This window comes from Xenopus tropicalis, chromosome 8, assembly GCF_000004195.4.
Source record: "Xenopus tropicalis strain Nigerian chromosome 8, UCB_Xtro_10.0, whole genome shotgun sequence".
In the NCBI taxonomy this organism is placed as follows: Eukaryota; Metazoa; Chordata; class Amphibia; order Anura; family Pipidae; genus Xenopus; species Xenopus tropicalis.
In genome coordinates this window covers 40,670,185-40,690,957 of record NC_030684.2, presented here as the reverse complement: position 1 = coordinate 40,690,957, position 20,773 = coordinate 40,670,185, and the positions used below count along the sequence as shown (strand labels likewise).

The 20,773-nt window shown below is 44.0% G+C and overlaps 1 protein-coding gene across 2 annotated transcripts in view; it reads left to right on the top strand.

The window, feature by feature from the left end:
• The first annotated feature begins 788 nt into the window (after positions 1-788).
• Positions 789-20,773, top strand: part of msn (moesin) — a 53,858-nt gene continuing 33,873 nt past the window's right edge. Inside the window, exon 1 of one of the 2 annotated variants that reach the window (XM_002936782.5) lies at positions 789-973. In XM_002936782.5, coding sequence (XP_002936828.1) covers positions 962-973 — 12 coding nt within the window. In that variant the 5' untranslated portion in view covers positions 789-961. Of the gene's footprint in view, positions 974-20,070; positions 20,076-20,773 lie in introns of those variants that run through there. The other variant, XM_031890716.1, reaches the window with a different exon arrangement.

The window sequence follows — 20,773 nt, the reverse complement described above, 5'->3', positions numbered from 1 at the left end:
TTATCAGAACCGTCAATGACAGACTGTACAGGAGGTATCAGGGGTGTTTGGCAAAGTGGCACAAGTGCAGTATTTATATACAAAAGATAGTGGTTTAATCGGTATGTCCATGCAGTTTGTTTTATAAACTAGTCATTACTTTTTACCATTTATTTTTTGGCGGGTACATTTACTTTTGAGTGCATATAGTCACTTTTTTTACAGTGCATTTCGAAAAACGATGAAAATAAACTGGTAGTTAAGTGATTCTCATTGCAATTGTCAGGTTCAGACCACCCCCCCCCCCCCACATACACCAACATACATCTGGCTGATTTAGTCAATACTGTTACACTTAGCTCACATACATCCCAGACCCCATCCCTTGCCCGATATAGCCAAGGATAACCCCAAATAAATTTTAACATGTCTCCTGACAAATACAGGTCTCACTGGCGGGCCGCATGGTATAAGGGCGGCCCTGCTTCCACTGCGATTCTGTCAACACGGGCATTCGATTGTCATATCTCCAGGGCCACCAAAAGGCCCCTGTGATGCAGGTTAATGCCCTCTCTGCTCAACTCCAACACCAGCCCTGCAAACTACCCCTTATAATGTAAGACTGTGACTTCCACGGCCACTAGCCACGGCCACTAGTTGACTTCATTCCGCGCCCTAAACTTCCCGCAACCTCACCCCCTGCCTGAGAGTCACTGACTGGTGGGGTTGGGTGGGAGGAGTCACTAGCAGGGGGGAGGAGCCAGCAAAGACTGTTCTGTGGGCCAGCCCTTCCTTAGCTGGGTGTGGTTATAGCAGCCAGAGCTTAGTGTTCCGTTAGCAGCAGGGGGATTAGTTGCACAGCTACAGACAGACAGGCAGCCCTGCGGCGCGGAGACCCTCTGGCACCCACCCACTGTATGGGGAGACGCTGAACGAGCCAGGACACAAGTCAGACAGAGAGATCTCAGCAGCAGCAGCCACCATGCCAAAAACTGTGAGTTCCCATAACTTTCTCATCTCTCAGCCTCCAGCTGTTACGGATCTGTAAGTTCCATCACCGTCCCGCCACTTCTGCTGTGTAAGGGAGAATGATGGGAGTTGTAGTCGTAAAGCTGCAGCGCATTGCCGTCCTGTTATGTTATGGTTGTAACAAAAGCAGCTGGGTAGGGGGGATTCTCTGTGCCCATGGCAGAAGCTTGGACATGGCAGGATTATTCTGCTGGGTAGCGCCCCCCCCCCCCCCTCCCCGCCTCCCTGATCTTTTGGCATTGTCTAACAATAGACTTTATTAACTGCACTTGCTTAGATTAAATGGGCTGTCTCATCCCTGGCAGCTTGAAGGGACACTAAAACGTGGCCACTGTTTCCTGTCACTGCAACTGCAGCTTTGCGCCTTTTTAATATTCAAATCTGCCTGGGGCTTTCTGTATATTCAGCCCCTTCCATCCCACCCTCTCAGGGTAAATTCATTCCACTGGATTGGGAGCTTTTATTTAGGGGGGCAAAAGCCTGTCAGTGGTACGTGTCAGAGAACTACATTCATATTAAGTTCTAGGATGGCTTTCTAGTTATGTGTACCCTTCCTGTTCCCTGGTTCTAACTGTTGACACAATGTAGCAGGTCAGTCACATCAGGAGTCACAGTCACCAGTGTAGAGAAGTTCAATATATATGAAATATGGATAAACGTTGGGGCTGGCCTGTTAAATATATAACCGCAGGCAATGCCTCCTTTGTTATATATTGGCAACGCTAACCGTGAATGAGTTAATGAGCGCGCAGTCATTTCCAATGACATAATTCCGACTGGAGTCTGCATGAACATTGTAGTTAGTGTGCCGTCACAACTTGTTCAAGTGGAAAGTAAATGAAGTTTTTCATAATGGTAAAACCAGCGTGTCCCCTATTATTTCTGGATAATAGAAATCAACCCTTTAGCAACGTGATAACAGAAAGATGGGGTGCTCCCTTCATTGGGAAATACAGCCTATAGTTGATCTTTTCTTTACAGGACCTACTTTACCTTTAAAAGACTGAATAAGTTATTGCTATATATGTCAGGATTGTTCTTGCCGACTTTAATATAGGAATTAAGACATAAAATACTCCTCCATGTTGAGCCCTGTTATTTTCTGTCAAGGAATAACTACGATGTTCAGCTTGGGGTTTGTAATTCATGTCTGTCGCAGCGGTGCCTTAAGTTCCCTTTAGAAACGGCACATTTAGAGCAGGGAGAAAAGTTGTGAAACTGAGTTAGGGAGTCGGTATGACTTGCAGACGTGATTCACTGTCAGTGGTTTGGATATTCCCCCCCCTTCCTTTCCTGTAATGTTAGAGAAGAAACTGTCAAAGCTGTCTCCCAAGGGCGTGTAACTTTAGGGTGTCTCCTCTGCCAGCTTCAACAAGGAAGTGCCAGCGGTGACGTCTGAGAAGTTACAGGCATTTCGGGGCCCCTTCTTAATGCCTCCCCCCCCTTCCCTGCAGCATATAGTGGTAGCCTCTGTCCCCACCTCTTGCAAGGCTGCTCACTCACATCATTGTGCCATGGCTTCAGTGCTGATTCTTCAGCTGCTGCACTTTTTTTTTTTTTTTTTGCAGAAGGGCAGAATTTGGGAGTTGCGCACAGATCTTTCTCTTCTCCCCCACTTAGCTTGGCCTCTTTCCAGGCGGAGAGAGAAGGCTTCTTACACCCACTGATATTCATGAAGCTCTTGTGAATGGCTTCATTCTGCCAGAGCATCCTCTGTGTCCAGCCACTGCGTTAGTCGTATTCATATCTAGGGAAGAAATCCCCGGTGCTGCTGTAGGCAGGGAAGCAGCTTCCACAGAAGCGTGCAGCAGTAAGCACTATAAACCGTCCTGTTGTGTTCTGTAAATCTGCTGTATGCTTTGGCTCATACACCAGCTCAGCAAATCTAAGCCATTGCATAGCTCTTGGTTATCACAGGGTAAGGCTGCCCCCCCCTCTTTGTGGCAGGAAGTGAAACTAAACTGCAGAAAGTTGAAACCTGATGTATACTTAATCTTGCACAGCAGCTCTCTGCATGGATGAAAAATATATATGGGCTTGTTAAACTTTTGTAGAATGTCCTGTTCTTAGAAACCTTTTATGTTGGCCTTCATCTATGATAGTTTTTACATTATTTGCCTCCCTCTTTTGGGTTTTCACTAGAAATGATATCTGGTTGTTGGGCGTCACTGACATAATACTTGCTCTGCGAGGCTGTGGAGCGGTTGGAGCGAGGACCACATCAATGAGCCGATGCGGTCCCCCATACAACTAAAAATCAAACCTGTCTGATGGACACCTGGCCAATTTTCAGCCAGATATCAGTCAGGTAGGGTTATTGGGGGTCCCCATACACTGGCAGATAAGGAGCCAAATTAGCTAAAGGATTTAAATCGGCCCATGTATGGCCACCTCTACTTGTTACCACACATCTTTCTATTGAGACCCTTCCCCACCTCCCCCCTTCTTGGCATTCAAACCATTACCAGGTTACTAGGATAACGTGGCCCCTAGCAACCTACTGAACAGTACATAAAGGTAGTTTGTTCTAGTTGTCTCAGAATATCGATTTGATTATACTAAAAGTAAATTCATAGGAACCAGTGTACCCGTGCAGGAAAGAGTCCATGGCTGGGGTAGACGAGTACAGTCGACTGCTCTTGCCCTTAGTTAAAAAGCTGTCTAATATTACACAGCTTGGGTGTAGCATTAACTCAGTGGAGGGCCCAACGGGAAGGATCTCTAACTTGTCAACTTAATATTTCAAGTGAACGAAGGAGAGAAAAAAAAAAAGCCATGAGATAGAGTTGAGTAGTGCAAGCGAGCGCCTTCCCTGCCCCCACTGCTGACCTTGGCGCTTCCTTCCTCCTTCTCATAGAAAGAACTGACAGTTGAGTTTTGGGTGGACCCTCCTTTCAGGAGGAAGCAGTAAAGTCGCAGACATGGTGAGCTACTGTGCACAGTGCTGCTAGCCACCACTCTAAAGGGCATTTCAACCCAAAAATCTCTTCCTAAATAGAATCAAAACCACTTGCCAAGATACATTCTTTCAGTATGTCACGCTACAAAATAGATAATACTTTTCTCTACTTGTGTTATAGTAGAGACTATTATCGGTATTGTCTATGGCAGGATATTTTCTGGCATTTTCTACCTGCAACAAATAGCTAGCTACAAGTAGAACTGTGTGTCATTGCCCTAAAAGTTCTTTGTAAATGCTAATAAAGGCAGTGTTTGCCTGTCTGTCCTCTGAATGAATGCAGCTGACTTTTAAAACAGTCTAGCACATTGGATCCCAAATTGCGGTGCTGCCACCCTGGGGAGAACAGGCCTGAAGTCTTATCCAAAGGTTGGACCTTGAGGGGGCGCCCTGGCCAAAGGTTGGACCTTGAGGGGGCGCCCTGGCCAAAGGTTGGACCTTGAGGGGGCGCCCTGGCCAAAGGTTGGACCTTGAGGGGGGGCGCCCTGGCCAAAGGTTGGACCTTGAGGGGGGGCGCCCTGGCCCTGGGCCTTGAGGGGGCAGCCACTAATGTAGCTGAAGCCATCTGGTTATCAGGTTGGAGCAGAGCAGACTCAAGGTCCCCATACACGGGCCTATTCTAGCTGCCGATATTCGGCAGCTAATCGGCCTGTGTATGGGCACTACCGACGGGCCTGCCCGACCGATATCTGGCCTGAAATCGGCAGGTTAAAAAATCTAGTTGGATTGGGGACCGCATTGGCTCGTTGATGTGGTCCCCGGACCGTCTTTGCCTATACCCGCCGTAATAATTTGATTGTTTGCCCCCAGGGCCAAATGATGGAATTAGCCTGGATTCTCCCGATATCACCCACCCGTAGGTGGGGGATATCGGGAGAAGATCCGCCAAGCAAGCGGATCTGAAGGTGTATGGGCACCTTTAGGCTATTTTGCTTCAAGGGTCAGAACCAGGAGGTACAGTAAGAGATTAATAAATACTGCTTTTAATAGTAGTTACATTTACAAGTGATAAATTGCACTTTTTTTCAGGTAGGGGGTGGTGGTGAGTTTGTGTGTTTGCACATTTTTTAAAGGGAAACTATCATTAATGGGAATATGCTTAACTTGGCTGAGTTCTAACAGGCAGCTTGTGTTCTTAGCAGAGAGGAGTGGTCCAACCATTCTTGACTGACATCTAAGGTTCAGCGCCATTTCTTAAAAATACATGGACTGGCAAAGTAAATGCTACTCAAGAAGCCTAAAAGCTTGGCTAGTCAGGGGAGCTCTGACTGAGAGACATAGAGAGGTGTTTATGAATCCAACAAAAAGGAGTCTATGTGCCTGTACACACACATTGGCCTGTGCTGAAAATGACCTGTTACTAGAGGAAATCTCTATTATACACTCCTTTGTTACACCTGTGTCTGGCTATTGAAGTAAGATTTGTATCTGTAATCCGCTTGAAAAAGGAACTAAAATGTTGCTTGCTATGGTTATCTTAGTTAGCCAATAAAGGTATCACCTTTATACCACTTTTGTTATTTTTTATTTCAAAAGGGTTACCCTGTAAATATTTTTGACTAACTAACCAGGTACATCGCCTTTTCCTGTATCTGTGTGTGTAAATTGCAAGAGGGTGACTGGCTGCTGGTGAGTAGCACAAAACCCAAATGCAAAAGAGCCTGAAGTGCTGTGTATATAAGAATTTAAAAGATATAAACAATAAGCTGCTTTACTATTATACATACAAATACAGCTATATCAGTGCCCGGCTCTGTTCCTTTACTTTTCCTTTGCACATGTTTGCTGATTGGCTGTTGCATGTCATGAGGCCACAACCCTAATCAGCTTTCGCTCTGCTCTGTTACTCACACATTTCTGCGACACTGACGCAGACCAGGCACCCAGACATTCTGGGGGGGAAGGAGGCTCCTTCAATAATTAGCCATAACTTTGTTACGGTGCAAAATTTTTAAAAGCTATAAATTGTCAAAATGTTTGTCTAGACTTTATATTTTTGATATTACAAATACATTTCTCATAACCAGCTGAGATCTGTGCCCCTTATTTTGCACTTTTTACCTTTGTGCGGGGATTCCTAGAGAAAGGGAGCTTGCACTGATTATATTCTCAGAGCAGAGTCGGTGCTTTGTTTCGGCTTGAAAAGAAACATTTTTTGGCTGCGCTTACCCTAAGCTTTCAGCTTGGCAAGTTCCTACTTGACTGTTCAGCATGAGAAACGGTTCTGCTTTGCAGATTAAAAGAGAAGGCGGCCGAAAACTTCCACTTAGTTCTCTACAAACCATGCTTGTCCAGAAAATGGATTTTCTTTTAATTAAAGGAAATGTGCCCCTTCTATAAATCATGTTTATCTTTCATTTACTTACCTTGAGTTGACTTTGGAAAGGAAGGTGTGCGCCGAATATTGGGTACCCTGAGCTGGGCTCATTCATGGCCTACTGCTGCTATGGCCGCCGTGATGGGTGCAGGTGTAGATGAACCGATTTAAAGAAGATATTAAAGGGAAACTAAGGTCCTTCATAAACATTAAAGTCTTAGGATAGTGTATAATATAGTGAATAATGTAACCCCCATTGTAAAATATAAATATATTTGAAATCACCTTAGTAGTTCCATGGCCTTCAGTGCTTTTTAGACAGCTTATGGAATTCCAAGGTGACTTCTGATATCCATATATTTTACAAAAGTGGGGATGTTTAGGGACAAAAGGACGTGTAAAGTTGGGCATACCTGGGCCTTAAAAATCTGCTGGCTCAATTCCTTCACTTCTGATTTTCAATATACAGATATGGGACCCATTATCTGGGAACTCGTTATCCAGAACATTCTGAATTATAGGAAGGCCATCTCCCATAGACTCTATTATAACATTCTAATTTTTAAAAAATGATTTCCTTTTTCTCTGCAATAATAAAACAGTAGCTTGTACTTGATCGTAATTAAATTGTAATCCTTATTGGAGGCAAAACAATCCTAGTGGAGTTAATAAATGTTTACATGATTTTATAGTAGAATTAAGATCCCTTTTCTTGAAACCCCAGGTCCCAGGCATTCAGGTCCCAGGCATTCTGAGCAACAGGTCCTATACCTGACGATTCAGTCCTAAACGTCAGTGGAGGGTGGGAACGATCGATTGAAAATTGCTACCTGTATGGCCACCTTTAGGTTTCAAGACAGGGAAACTTTGGAAGCTGAATAAGATTGTACTTTCCCAGTCTGACCCACACCTAGCCTGAACCCACAATGGCGGCAAATCTGCATTAGGGCAGTGACACGCGGGGAGGTTAGTCCCGCCGGAACACATCTCCGTTGTCTCGGGCGACTAATCTCCCCGCAATCCCATCCCACCGGCTAGAATGTAAATCGCCGGTGGGATGGCACAAGCCGTGTATGCCATTCCACCGGTGATTTACATTCTAGCTGGTGGGATGGCATTGCGACTAATCTCCCCGTGTGTCACGGCCCTTAAGAGTAAACCCACGGGTTTTGGGTCTACATCTACCTTGGGAGAGTCACTCAGAACTTAACTGCATATGGGCTCATCTCAGAGTATGCCCTCACCCTGTGAAATCAGTGAGAATAAGCATTGACCCAGAGTTGCATTATACAGTGTTTCCTTGTGAGACCTTAGATCAGTGATCCCCAACCTTTTTTACCTGTGAGCAACATTCATATGTAAAAAGACTTGGGGAGCAACACAACCATAAAACATGTTCCTGGAGGTACCAAATAAGGACTATTATTGGCTATTTGGTGGCCCCTATATGGACTGGCAACCTACAAGAGGCTCTGTTTGGCAGTACACCTGGTTTTTATGCAACCAAAACTTGCCCAAAAGCCAGGAATTCAGAAATAAGCACCTGCTTTGAGGCCACTGGGAGCAACATCCAAGGAGTTTGAGAGCAACATGTTGCTCACGAGCCACTGGTTGGGGATCACTGCCTTAGATTGTAAGCTTCCCTGGGGCAGGGGCACTGGGACAAATCTGCATGACGTTTGCATAGAATCCATGCTGTCCCAAAGAGTCCTGAGATTAAACAATAGGATTTGTTGAGTTGCTTTCAAAATCTCAAGGCCTTTATATCCAGTCAAGTGTCTATTTATATCCCCCTTCAAACATTTCCTTTCCGTTCAGCACAAATAAATTTCCGGCACCTTCTAAAGAGAAGTCAGCCAGCGACTCAAATTAAAGATATGAAAGAATTTGAACACTACCAATATACAAGTTCATTGTTATACAACTGATATTGAAAGCAGTACCTGTCCTTTTCTATTTTCTGACCTGGTGGTTCAGACTTATGAAGCAATTTAGAAGCCTGCTGATCAACAGACCAGTGTAAAAACAAAAACACTCTAGATATATGCCAGATGCTGAGAAAATGTTTACTCAAGCGGGGCAGCGGCCAAATTCTTGTTTGTAATTGGTATGTAGAATATCGTAACATATAGGTTTGACTCACAGAATTAATTGCTCTTTGTAAACACCTATTTTGGGGCAAATTAATAATGAATAGAATAGTCCAGGTTTCCCTTACCCTACTGCAGTAACTGGATTTTTCAAAAGTATCATATATGCCATCTTGGCATGAATTCAGATTTATACCAGGGCTGCCCAGTTGGACCCCCAAGACTTGCCGTAAACCTTAATGTATAACTGTATCTGATTAGAAGTCAAACTTGTTTCTCCGTACCTTTTTGGTTTATTCAGCTTGTTTGGCATAAGTGAGGCTGACATGAAAAATACTGGGAGCATTAAAACATGGTACCCTCACTGGGCATCTCCTAGTAGTCTGCTGCATGGCACTAAGGAGGGTGCATGGAATTATTATGTGGTAAGCACTGATCTTATGAATAAGGCACAAAGCCAAGCAGAGGGAGAGCTGGAATTAATATATGCCAGTGGCACCCTGTAATTACCAGGCCCTGTGCAGGCATGTTAACCCCCCTGCAGTTACTAAACCTGTTAGGTCACTGACTGGCAAGAGATGGCAAGAAACCCACTCATCTCTATGATGATATACATATACACTCTCAGAGGAAGGATATCCCTGGAAAGAAAGAAAATTATGTTGAAAGGTTCCCCCCCCCAGGAGGGAAAGGAAGGGGGATGTCAGAAACAAAGATAAGGAATAAATGGAAGGAAGGAAAAGCAGAGAGTAAGCACCCAAACCCACAGATGGATTCATGCACACAAGCAACTCTTGGGTTACGCTTATAATGCATGATAGTCATCTGTAATATTATTAAATTAGTTCTTATCTTATATATGTGTATGTATGTCTGCTAGGCCCAAACAGCCCCCTACGAGTCTGTCTATGGTGATTGCCAGTCTGATACTGATGGTGCTAAGGTTGCCACTTTTTCTGAAAAATACAGACCTTTCATATTTTTAGCTTCTCCCCCCCCCCCCCCCCCCCACACTAATAACATTGGCATCAAGCATAATAGCATAGTTTGGACCTTTGCATATAATGGGCAAGGAAGATTATTAAAAAGGCAGTGTATTTATATAGAACATTATTGTGCCCAGTGGGTGCTTTCAGATTGCCCATTAGAGCTGAGGCATTGAGCTGTTACTTGTGAGTAATAGTCTGGTTCCTGCCATGCCTTCTTCTTGACTGAACAAATATCCGGTGGTGGGAAGGCAGTATGCAGCCTATTCTGAATCACTAAAGGGGCACTGACTTTAAAAAAAACCCACAAAATTGTAGTTTATTTTAATAAATGTTTTATTTTGCATCTTTTTTTTGGCTACTCTAACGCTTTATTTGTGAGTGCCTCAGTTTAACATTTTCTGTTCTTGCTGCAGACCCCTCACTCTGTAAGTTAAATGTAATTAACTAATGTAAATAGTTATAGAAAGTGCAGCAATAATGATGTAATTGCACCCGGCACTGTCAGATGCTTATTTGTGTGCCCAGTTTCAGTGAGACAAAGGCTTACTCCTGTATGCTGCGTGCAACTTGGTACTTGCTATGTCATAGGCTTTGCTGTGGGCACCCATTTGCACTGCCCTTACTGCCACGAGATTCCAAAGGCACAAGGTGTAGCTCCTCCAGGAACATAGAATCCCTAGGGAGGGGGTAGTTGCCCTGGAATATGTTGTGATTGCACCAATAAAAGGTCATTTGCAGTTTTTAACGATTGCTGGGATTCTTGAGGCTTTATTACATATTGTTGGCTAAGCAGCAGAGAAAAGTTTATTATTCTAATCTTGGACAGTTTCTTTGTGAATCTGAAAGTCCCCTACTTGCCACCTCCTCAAAGCTTCTTTGCACTTAACACCCTGACACATTGTATAGTACTTTGTTCATAATTTTTTATTCACACACTTGGAACCAAAAAACCTGCCTGTATGTTCTCGAAAGGTGTTCCGAAACCAAATTATCCAAAGGAACCCAGACATGCACAGGGAGAAGGGATGTATTTGTGTCCAGTGCTTCCCTCTGATACAGTTTGTGTATGCGCCACTTATGGTGGCCATACATGGTCCACTAAAAGCTGCTGACAGACAGATTATCAGCCTGTGTATGAGGCCCTGAGACGGGCCTGCCCCACAGATGTCTGTCCAAAAATGTCTGGTTATGTGTGGATTGGTCAGGTTTAAAAATCCTGCATTCCATCAGATCTGAATGTTTGGCCTCAAAGTGGGCATATTGGGGAAAGATTTGCTTGTTTGGCAACCTCGCCAAACAAGCAAATCTTTTAATGTGTGGCAAGCTTTAGTCACAAGTGTCTGCCAGTGACCTGGGGACATTGTTATTATTTTTATTATAAGCACCTTTTTTTCTATATAGGCCTGGACCGTCGCGGACTAGGAGATTATCCTAACTCTATGCAGTTTGGGCCTTTAGCTGGAATTTAATTTCAGTGCTGCCCAATATGCCACCCTGCTGCCCTATGCTGAAACCTTAGCTTGTATGTGAGTACTGGAGTTTTTGGTCATTTATCTGTTTGGGCCTCAGGCAGAATAAATGTATCTCTGGTTTGAGCTATTTGGTTCAACTTACGTGTACATGATCTGGTCATTTATGGGCAGCTTTAAGATGGACTGGTAAGGCCACCAGAGGAGTGACTCTTTCTTTGATTTGGCTACCTGCAGCTAATATGATGATAATTTAACCCATGGGTCACAAATGGATGATATTATGAAGCTGTTTAGAAAGGACCCACATTTTGGGCAATCACCAAATCAGGATATACACCTGACCAATAGCTATCTGGATAATATTTAGTCAAATATTGAATTTATTTGTTGCAACTTGATTTCCTTGATTGTTTCTTTGTTTCCTTCAGTGCTTTTTACTATAATCTAGTAAAAGTTCACCCATTGGGAGCTCATGACACTGTCAGCTCCAGTATCCTTCTCCTCAGCCCGGGTGGCCCCATGATTGACATCCCTGATGTTATGTATATAAAGTAGATTTATGGCTGTCTGGCCTGGCTGAAGTGAGAGGTTGAGACTGTCTGTGTGACTGCTACTGGGTAGTGCTGTCACTTCTAGGGTGGCTCCTTTCTAAGTTTTAATGAATTTCATGCAGTCAGGGAATTACCACCTATTTCAGATTTGACTTTTGTCAGCTAGATGTGAGCTGTTTCTCACTGGGTGGGGCACTCCTTGCAATGCTTCTCTTGCTATGGCACATTTAGCATTTCAACATTACCAAGGTCGGTTCTTAGAGGCCACGGTACAAAATGCTGGTGTACGGCAATGCTTGCAGTCAGTATCACCTCCAGAACTTCATATATCCTTCAAAAGCCAGTTGGACTTTTTAGGGCAAAGATAAACACAGAGATTACTGTACTAATACTCTATGACGGACTGTCGGCGTGACAGTGGTTTTAAAAAATTGCGGTGACTGTCCGCCAAAGAGTATTACTACAGTCAGTGCAACTTATCTTGCACGAATTTCGCTGCGTGTCTTCGCCCTTAAACTTTTTTGTGGTTTCCCTTAATGGACCTTTGGCCAGTGCCACTCAGGGAGAATGTTGGGAGTTTTGCCCCCTGTGTATTTTGCTAACTTAAAACACAATAATCGAACAGTGGAAATCATGCCCTGGGCCTCCCATTGATGTTAATCAGAATTGTCGCTTTTGTCTTACATATCCCTGTGCCCATTTCAAGTTATTGTTATCTCAAGGATTGAGGGAATTTACGATCTTTGTATGTCGGCACAGAAACTTTAGGGAAATGGCACATCAGGGCAATTTAAAATGTAGGTTTATAGATGGGCAGCTGCAATTGTTTTGCCGCTGGCCTGGCAGGGAATTGCATGGATGGGGTGGCACCATTATATTTAGCACAGGGAGTATGAGTTTGCTATTCGCTGGAGGTGAGGGCATGATGATATTATGGTTAGCAGCCTTTAGTTTCGGGCAGCATGTTTTTTAGTTACAGCCATGGATACCTTGGCTGTTGGGATTAAAATTGCCCTTTTTTTCCCTCTCATAAACCAAAGTCTCTATTCCAAAATAGATCTGTCTAATAATAGAATAAGCACAAACAAAGCATGAATGGAAAACGTAGTGTCTTTAAACATTTGTTCATTTTCCCATACAGAAACTGTATTCTTTGGTTTTTCACTTTATTTTATAACTACCGCTGGTCTGATTTTATGCTGGGCAGTCCAAAATCACAGACCAGGAAAGGGGCAGACTAAAGGCGGCCATACACGTTCAGATTTTAGTCTTCTTCCGACGAGCTTTCAGATATCGATCGTATGTTTAAATGCAACAATCTAAGACTAATATTCAGATTGAACCCGTAGGACAAAGTACTAAAAGTAACAAATCAGAGGATGTTCTGAACTGTGCTGGGCGGTATACCGGTAAAAACCGATCACCGTTTTTTTTTTTTAAACCGATATGAATTTTCTACATACCCCCATACCGGTGTGCTGAATACTTCCGGGTGCGCACGTGACGTCAGCGCGCACGTGACGTCAGCGCGCACGTGACGTCAGCGCGCACGTGACGTCAGCGCGCACGTGACGTCAGCGCGCACGTGACGTCAGCGCGCACGTGACGTCGCGCGCACGTGACGTCAGCGCGCACACTCTACAAAAGCGCCATCACTAGGACGCATTCAGAGTCGGATACCAATGTGAGCTGTCGGGGGGTTCCTGGCCAGTAATTATATTTTATGTGAAGGGGATGGGTGGGGGTGGGTGGGTTATACTTACAGTGGTGTGAAAAACTATTTGCCCCCTTCCTGATTTCTTATTCTTTTGCATGTTTGTCACACAAAATGTTTCTGATCATCAAACACATTTAACTATTAGTCAAAGATAACACAAGTAAACACAAAATGCAGTTTTTAAATGAGGGTTTTTATTATTTAGGGAGAAAAAAAATCCAAACCTACATGGCCCTGTGTGAAAAAGTAATTGCCCCCTGAACCTAATAACTGGTTGGGCCACCCTTAGCAGCAATAACTGCAATCAAGCGTTTGCGATAACTTGCAAGGAGTCTTTTACAGCGCTCTGGAGGAATTTTGGCCCACTCATCTTTGCAGAATTGTTGTAATTCAGCTTTATTTGAGGGTTTTCTAGCGTGAACCGCCTTTTTACGGTCATGCCACAACATCTCAATAGGATTCAGGTCAGGACTTTGACTAGGCCACTCCAAAGTCTTCATTTTGTTTTTCTCCAGCCATTCAGAGGTGGATTTGCTGGTTTGTTTTGGGTCATTGTCCTGCTGCAGCACCCAAGATCGCTTCAGCTTGAGTTGACGAACAGATGGCCGGACATTCTCCTTCAGGATTTTTTGGTAGACAGTAGAATTCATGGTTCCATCTATCACAGCAAGCCTTCCAGGTCCTGAAGCAGCAAAACAACCCCAGACCATCACACTACCACCACCATATTTTACTGTTGGTATGATGTTCTTTTTCTGAAATGCTGTGTTACTTTTACGCCAGATGTAACGGGACACGCACCTTCCAAAAAGTTCAACTTTTGTCTCGTCGGTCCACAAGGTATTTTCCCAAAAGTCTTGGCAATCATTGAGATGTTTTTTAGCAAAAGTGAGACGAGCCATAATGTTCTTTTTGCTTAAAAGTGGTTTGCGCCTTGGAAATCTGCCATGCAGGCCGTTTTTGCCCAGTCTCTTTCTTATGGTGGAGTCGTGAACACTGACCTTAATTGAGGCAAGTGAGGCCTGCAGTTCTTTAGATGTTGTCCTGGGGTCTTTTGTGGCCTCTCGGATGAGTTGTCTCTGCGCTCTTGGGGTAATTTTGGTCGGCCGGCCACTCCTGGGAAGGTTCACCACTGTTCCATGTTTTTGCCATTTGTGGATAATGGCTCTCACTGTGGTTCGCTGGAGTCCCAAAGCTTTAGAAATGGCTTTATAACCTTTACCAGACTGACAGATCTCAATTACTTTTGTTCTCATTTGTTCCTGAATTTCTTTGGATCTTGGCATGATGTCTAGCTTTTGAGGTGCTTTTGGTCTACTTCTCTGTGTCAGGTAGCTCCTATTTAAGTGATTTCTTGATTGAAACAGGTGTGGCAGTAATCAGGCCTGGGGGTGACTACAGAAATTGATATTGAAATTGAAAATTGAAATTGATAAACCACAGTTAAGTTATTTTTTAACAAGGGGGGCAATCACTTTTTCACACAGGGCCATGTAGATTTGGAGTTTTTTTTCTCCCTTAATAACGTAAACCTTCATTTAAAAACTGCATTTTGTGTTTAATTATGTTATCTTTGACTAATAGTTAACGGTTTTTGATGAGCAGAAACATTTAAGTGTGACAAACATGCAAAAGAATAAGAAATCAGGAAGGGGGCAAATAGTTTTTCACAGCACTGTATGTGAAGGGGATGGGGTTGTGTTTGGGGGGGGTGGGGTGGGGGGTTATATTTATGTGAAGGGGATGGGGGGGTGTTTGGGGTGGGGGTGGGTTATACTTATGTGAAGGGGATGGGGGGGTGTTTGGGGGGGTGGGGTGGGGGGTTATATTTATGTGAAGGGGATGGGGGGTGTTTGGGGTGGGGGGTGTGTGTGTGGATGGGGGGGTGTTTGGGGTGGGGGGGGTGCGTGGGGGTGGGGGGGTGCGTGCGGATGGGGGGGTGGGGGGGGTGCGTGCGGATGGGGGGGTGTTTGGGGTGGGGGGGTGCGTGCGGATGGGGGGGTGGGGGGGGCTGCGTGCGGATGGGGGGGTGTTTGGGGTGGCGGGGGGGTGCGGGTGGCGGGTGTTTGGGGTGGTCACCTAATCATGCATGGGGGAAAAAAAATACCGTCAAATACCGTGATACCGATATAATTTTGAAAAATACCGTGATATAAATTTTTGGTCATACCGCCCAGCACTATTCTGAACATGAAATAGTTGGCAGACAACAATTGTACGAAAGCTACTTCCCGGAAATGCACTGAATGCCACCCAAAGATATCAGATACACAATACATGTGCAGATATTATTATCTTTATCCGACCAAATATCCTAACTTGACCAATCGCCTTGGTAGGAAACAACTAATTCTGAGCCCACACATGTCCGAAAATTATATTGGTGTGTGTATGGCCAGCTTAACGCATAAGTGGGCACAGTTTGAGCTGGATTGAGCTGGGAAATAACTGGCATTGCCCAGGAATGGGTCAAAGGTGGGACCTAATTGTTCTGATTTTTACACTATTCAGTTTATAGGGGTATGCTGCTTAAATTGTTAACCATAAAGCCATAGCTGTGTGTTTGTGTATGTACCATTACTTATTCTTTGGAAATGCTACATTGCCTGCCTTGGGTGATCCTTTCTCCATAGGCTGTTGCCACCAAGTGGTAATAAATAGTCTATTTGCTGTCCAAACATCTTTCACAAAAAAGAATTATGACCAATTATGGGCCACAAACATTTCAGAAATGATTGGATAGCCATATTGTTTCCTAACTGACCTTCAAGATGGAAAGCAAATAGGCATTCTGCCCAAATGACACCCAAGTTAAAGGGATGCTTTACCATATTATAGAATGAATGCTCTCTTCCTAGCAATTTTGTAGTTGGTTTTCATTGTTTGTTTTTTTTTTTTTTTGCTGCTGGTAAAAAATAAACAAACTTGCTCTGTGATGCTACAATTTTATTATTATTGTTGCTTTTTATTTCTTATCTTTCTATGCAGGCTCTCTCCTTTTCATATTCCTATCTCTTGTTCAAATCACTGCCTGGTTGCTAGGGTAAATAAGACCCTAGCAAGCAGTTGCTAAAATACCAAATGGAGAACTGCTGAATTTTAAGCTAAATAACTGTAAAACCATAAAAATGATGACCAGGTGAACTACGCCTTTATTACGCCTGTGCCCCCATTCCACCCCCCCCACAGGCCACTGCTTCATGCCCCACTGGGGAACACTGTTCCTATGTAACAAAGCTTGTATAGAGAGATGGCACTTTACTTTGCAGCATATAACATCTAAATAGATTACAGCACAAAAACCTTTATACCAAGATGCCTTGTGTGTGTGTAATGCTCTGACACATGACACCAAATATAGATCCGTTGTGTACCAGATCTTGGGACAAAGAGAGCTGGATTATTTCATTAACATTTCAGCGTCAGAGTGCAGCTTGGTCAGGCCACTGAATTCCCCTTCAGATTTTTGTTCCAGCAGAACGTGGATTAATAGCCATTAACACTAGGTGCCAGTACTGCCTATGCACATGGGTGGGGACATACAGGTATTTTACATCAAAACAAGGCGAAGCCGGTATATATACAGTAAATTCACTTTTTTATAAGTTCAGGAAGGGAGTGGGCTGGTTTTAAAAATAGCTTCATATTAGCCACACGGTTGGGTGGTGACCGAATTCTTGCAGGGGAAAGTAGAACCATCAGATCCTGCCAGCACAAAGGGGGATTGTTGAGTGGTCCAAACACAATGCAGAATGTGTGTGTGTGAGACATTCTCTTCATGACTTAGGGGTATTAGCATTATGAAGTCTCCCTTTGAAACTGCCAGTTTAGTAGCTCTCCTGGAGTGCCGGCCAGCCACAGCTAAGAAGGTCATTTAGTAGGGGTGAAGGTTACACCAGCTTACCCATGCCTTGGCATGCCCTTCATCTAACGTACTCAACATATTTCCCCGAGCGTGAATACAGACAGCACATTGTGCCATACCCTGCAGTGTGGGCAGATTAGTTGCACATAGCATTAACCCTACTTGTTTTGTGTATGAAAGGAAAAAACACGTTTTAGAGGACTGGGTTTGGATTTAAACCCTTTCTTTTACTGACTGCAGGGCCAGACTTCTCTTGGTGGGCAGTATGAATGTGCTGTATGCTTCTATTGGCATAGGGATGCAAGCTCTGCCAAGATCTAGTAACCCATAGCAACCAATCAGAAATCTGATCAGGTGACAAGCAAAAATGCTTCCTGCTGATTGGTTGCTATAGGTGATTGCATGTAGCAAACATTGGACCAGTTAAGTTGGCCAAAGTCAAAGGATTATCCAGCTAGTACTATGGGTCCACGCCTGTTTGTTGTCTTTGTTTCAAATGGAACTATAACAACCCCTGGCTGTGGGCAGATGTGATCAGTGATTACCTTTGTCACAAGATCTACCAGCGCCACCTGCATTTTCAGAATTTAATTACAGTGCCGGGTAGAATCAAGTTTAATTGTAGCCAGCATGGTGGCCCCATGATTATCATTGCACCTTGGAGCACAGCGTACATAAACCAGTGTATATAGGGATCTTAGACTGTAAGCTTCACTGGGGCAGGGACTGATGTGAGTGATGGTGCAGGGAGGGATGTGTAATTCTAAAAATATTTTTTTCAGTCTAATATTATCTGAATATTGAGTGAAGTAATGGAACAGTTGGTGGGCAACACCCTAGTGTCATGTTCTGCTGGTCACCATCCTAACAGCTACTGGCAGATTACAATCTAGTGTTAGGGCAGCAGTGCTCAAGGGCTAATACATAATCTAGCCATTACAGGATGTGGCAACCCACAAAGTGAAAACTCCCAAGAAATATAGAAAGACAAAGTGTTCCATAGATAAAGTTGCTGTAGCAGATGAAGATGATGAAATCTTCAGTAATTTTGGTTGTGTTTGACTAACATGGGTATGAAATCCCCCATTAGCGTGTATATTGAAGAAGAGGCACCTTTAAATCACTGCGGTGTATTTAGACACTTGGTTTCCTTTGTTTTGGCAGCAACGCGTAGCTTGACCTCACATTATGGCACAGGACAAAGGGGGCTTTTGTGTGCGGGTCTGTGTGCCTAAGCTATTATGGCATTCATTTTGTGGGACTAATGTTCCACTGCTGTTACAAGCAAGTCACTATGGAGATCTGCAGCCACATAAAGAGAGGAGACTACAGGTCAGGCTCCCACGTTCCCAGTTAACTTGTAGCATCCTTATAAACATTAATGCCTTCTAGAAATGATGCAATAAAAACTTTACAGCAGTTTCATCTTCTGATCCTTTAATGCTGGCCCCTTTTAGCTGGACTTATTTGAAAGGTTGCCAAACGAGCTGATCTTCAACAAGTTTGGCCACTAATGCATTTGGCCAAATCAAAATGGCCTCAGTGATCAGATCATAATTGGGACCTAGGCACACTCGCTGGGAGAGGATTTTCTAACTTGCTGATAAATATCTGACTGATTTTTGGCTAGATATTGGCAGGTTCTGTCTGCCTGTGTATGACCACCTTTACACACATAATGTACTTTGATACCTTCTTCTGGGGGCTCACCAGCAAACTGGGCACTGGGGGGGGCCACCAGAGAACCAGGCAGTGAGGTCCCATTTTCACAACAGTTTGATGTAGACAATGTAATAGGTGTCATATAGACCTAAGCTGGAAGTAAGAAAGGGCTGCTGGGGATTGTCCTTGCCTGGGGCCCACCGATTGAGTCTTTAGTTGGCCAGTCTGGCCCTGATAAATTGTATTCAAGACAGCAGGGGGTTTATAACCTTTTCGCTGCTTTTTTTTGTTAATTGTATTCGTTACTTCTCATTTAATGAATCAAGAATTGTGTTCTGTTGTGTGATTATGTTTTGAAGTTAACAAGAGACCAATAACAGCAGTTGGATATGTTAGATGCTCTTATTATATCTTGGCAGCAATGGGTGGGGCACCTTCTGTGGAAAATTGCATTGGGTCAGTGATGAAAATGGAACGTGCCAGGCTCCTTGGCAACCAGCTTTGTGATTCATTGCTCTTAAGGGATTATCTTGCCGGCACCTACTGCACAAAAGGGAGAAAGTGAATGCCAGAAGCACAGGAGAGATACCAATTTATGGAAGTATCAGCTGTGGTTTTATTGCTACTGTTCTCCGGTTTCCTCCCGCACTCCAGCAACACACAGGCAGGTTGATTGGCTCCTGATACATCTGACACTAGTCTCTGCTTGTGTGAATGGCATGGGGTCTTTAGAGTGTAAGCTCCATTGTAACAAGGACTGATGTGATAGCGCAGGGGTCAGGAACCTTTTTGGCTGAGAGAGCCATAAACACCACATATTTTAAAATTAATTCCGTGAGAGCCAAACAATATGTTTGGCCGCGGATGCTTCGGAGCAAGGTAGGGCGTGGCCTGCGTTCGGCGGATAGAAGACGTGTTCTAAGGTGCCGAGCGCAGGGGCAAGGTAGGGTGGGTGCCAAGGATGCCGGATGTGGATGCGATGCGGAGGAGGGCGTAGAACACGTCTTCTATCTGCCGAGCGCAGGACACGCCCCCCGTTATTTTTTTTTTTATTGAAGATTTGGCAGCGAGCCAGATGCAGCCATCAAAAGAGCCACATTTGGCTCCCGAGCCATAGGTTCCCTACCCCTGTGATAGCGTATAACGGATACTAAAAATAAAACTATAATGCAGCTCTCCACTCTTCCATTTCCAAGGACATACCACATGGAGGGTCCAGAAGCAATATCCTGTGCCCATATTTGCCACATACATAGATAAAAAAGAAATGTTTGATTAATGCAGTAAATTTAAGTCTGTTGGCCCATAGAGCATTTGCTGCCCTTCAGCAGAGAATGGTAGTTGTAAAAACACATTTGTTACCAGTTGATGGAAGTAGAGCAGTGAGAGGTGGATCCCATGAGATGTAATGCAATTGAAGCAGTGAGAAGTTGGACCACGCCAAAGTACTCCTATCATGGCTTTGTGTTTGTCCTACTGGACATTTTCATTTAGTAATCATGGATGTTTTGACTGTTTTTCTCTTCTGGAGGACAAGCAGCAGCAAAAACACCATTTCTTCCATTAGCCTAAGTCTTCATATGTTAAAGTTAGCCACAAACTGTTCAATAAAAGCATTTGACTTGGCACATCCAGACCAAGTTGGCAGCTTATTGGCCCCTTCTGATAGTCTGCCCACCCGATGTTTGGCTGGAAATCAAAAGGTTTGAAAACCCAGTTGGCCAAGGACCTCACCATCGCCTTGGTGCAGTCCTTTCTCAACAGGTCTCCATAGGCTTACATTTTAATACTGAGGGCCAGTCGATTAGTATCTTCCAAATTTTTCCCAGGGTATTATCGGCCAAATCTGATTACGATCTATGCATCTGGTGACGTCGCCAAACAAGCATATCTTTTATTGTGAGGGGGTATCTCAGCCTTTGCACTGTGGATGGTGTTGTGCTAAAGCCATTAAGGTGTGGCCCATCTGTACCATTTCCACTTAACTGCAGAGGGGACAATTTTTAATGATAATCAGGTTTGTGTGCTGTACCAATATCTACAGTTGCATGTGGTCTAATTTAGTTAATTTACCATCCCCCAAACATGTGCCATATGCACTGCATTACATGTAGCACTTTGTATAAAGCAAATATACACACAC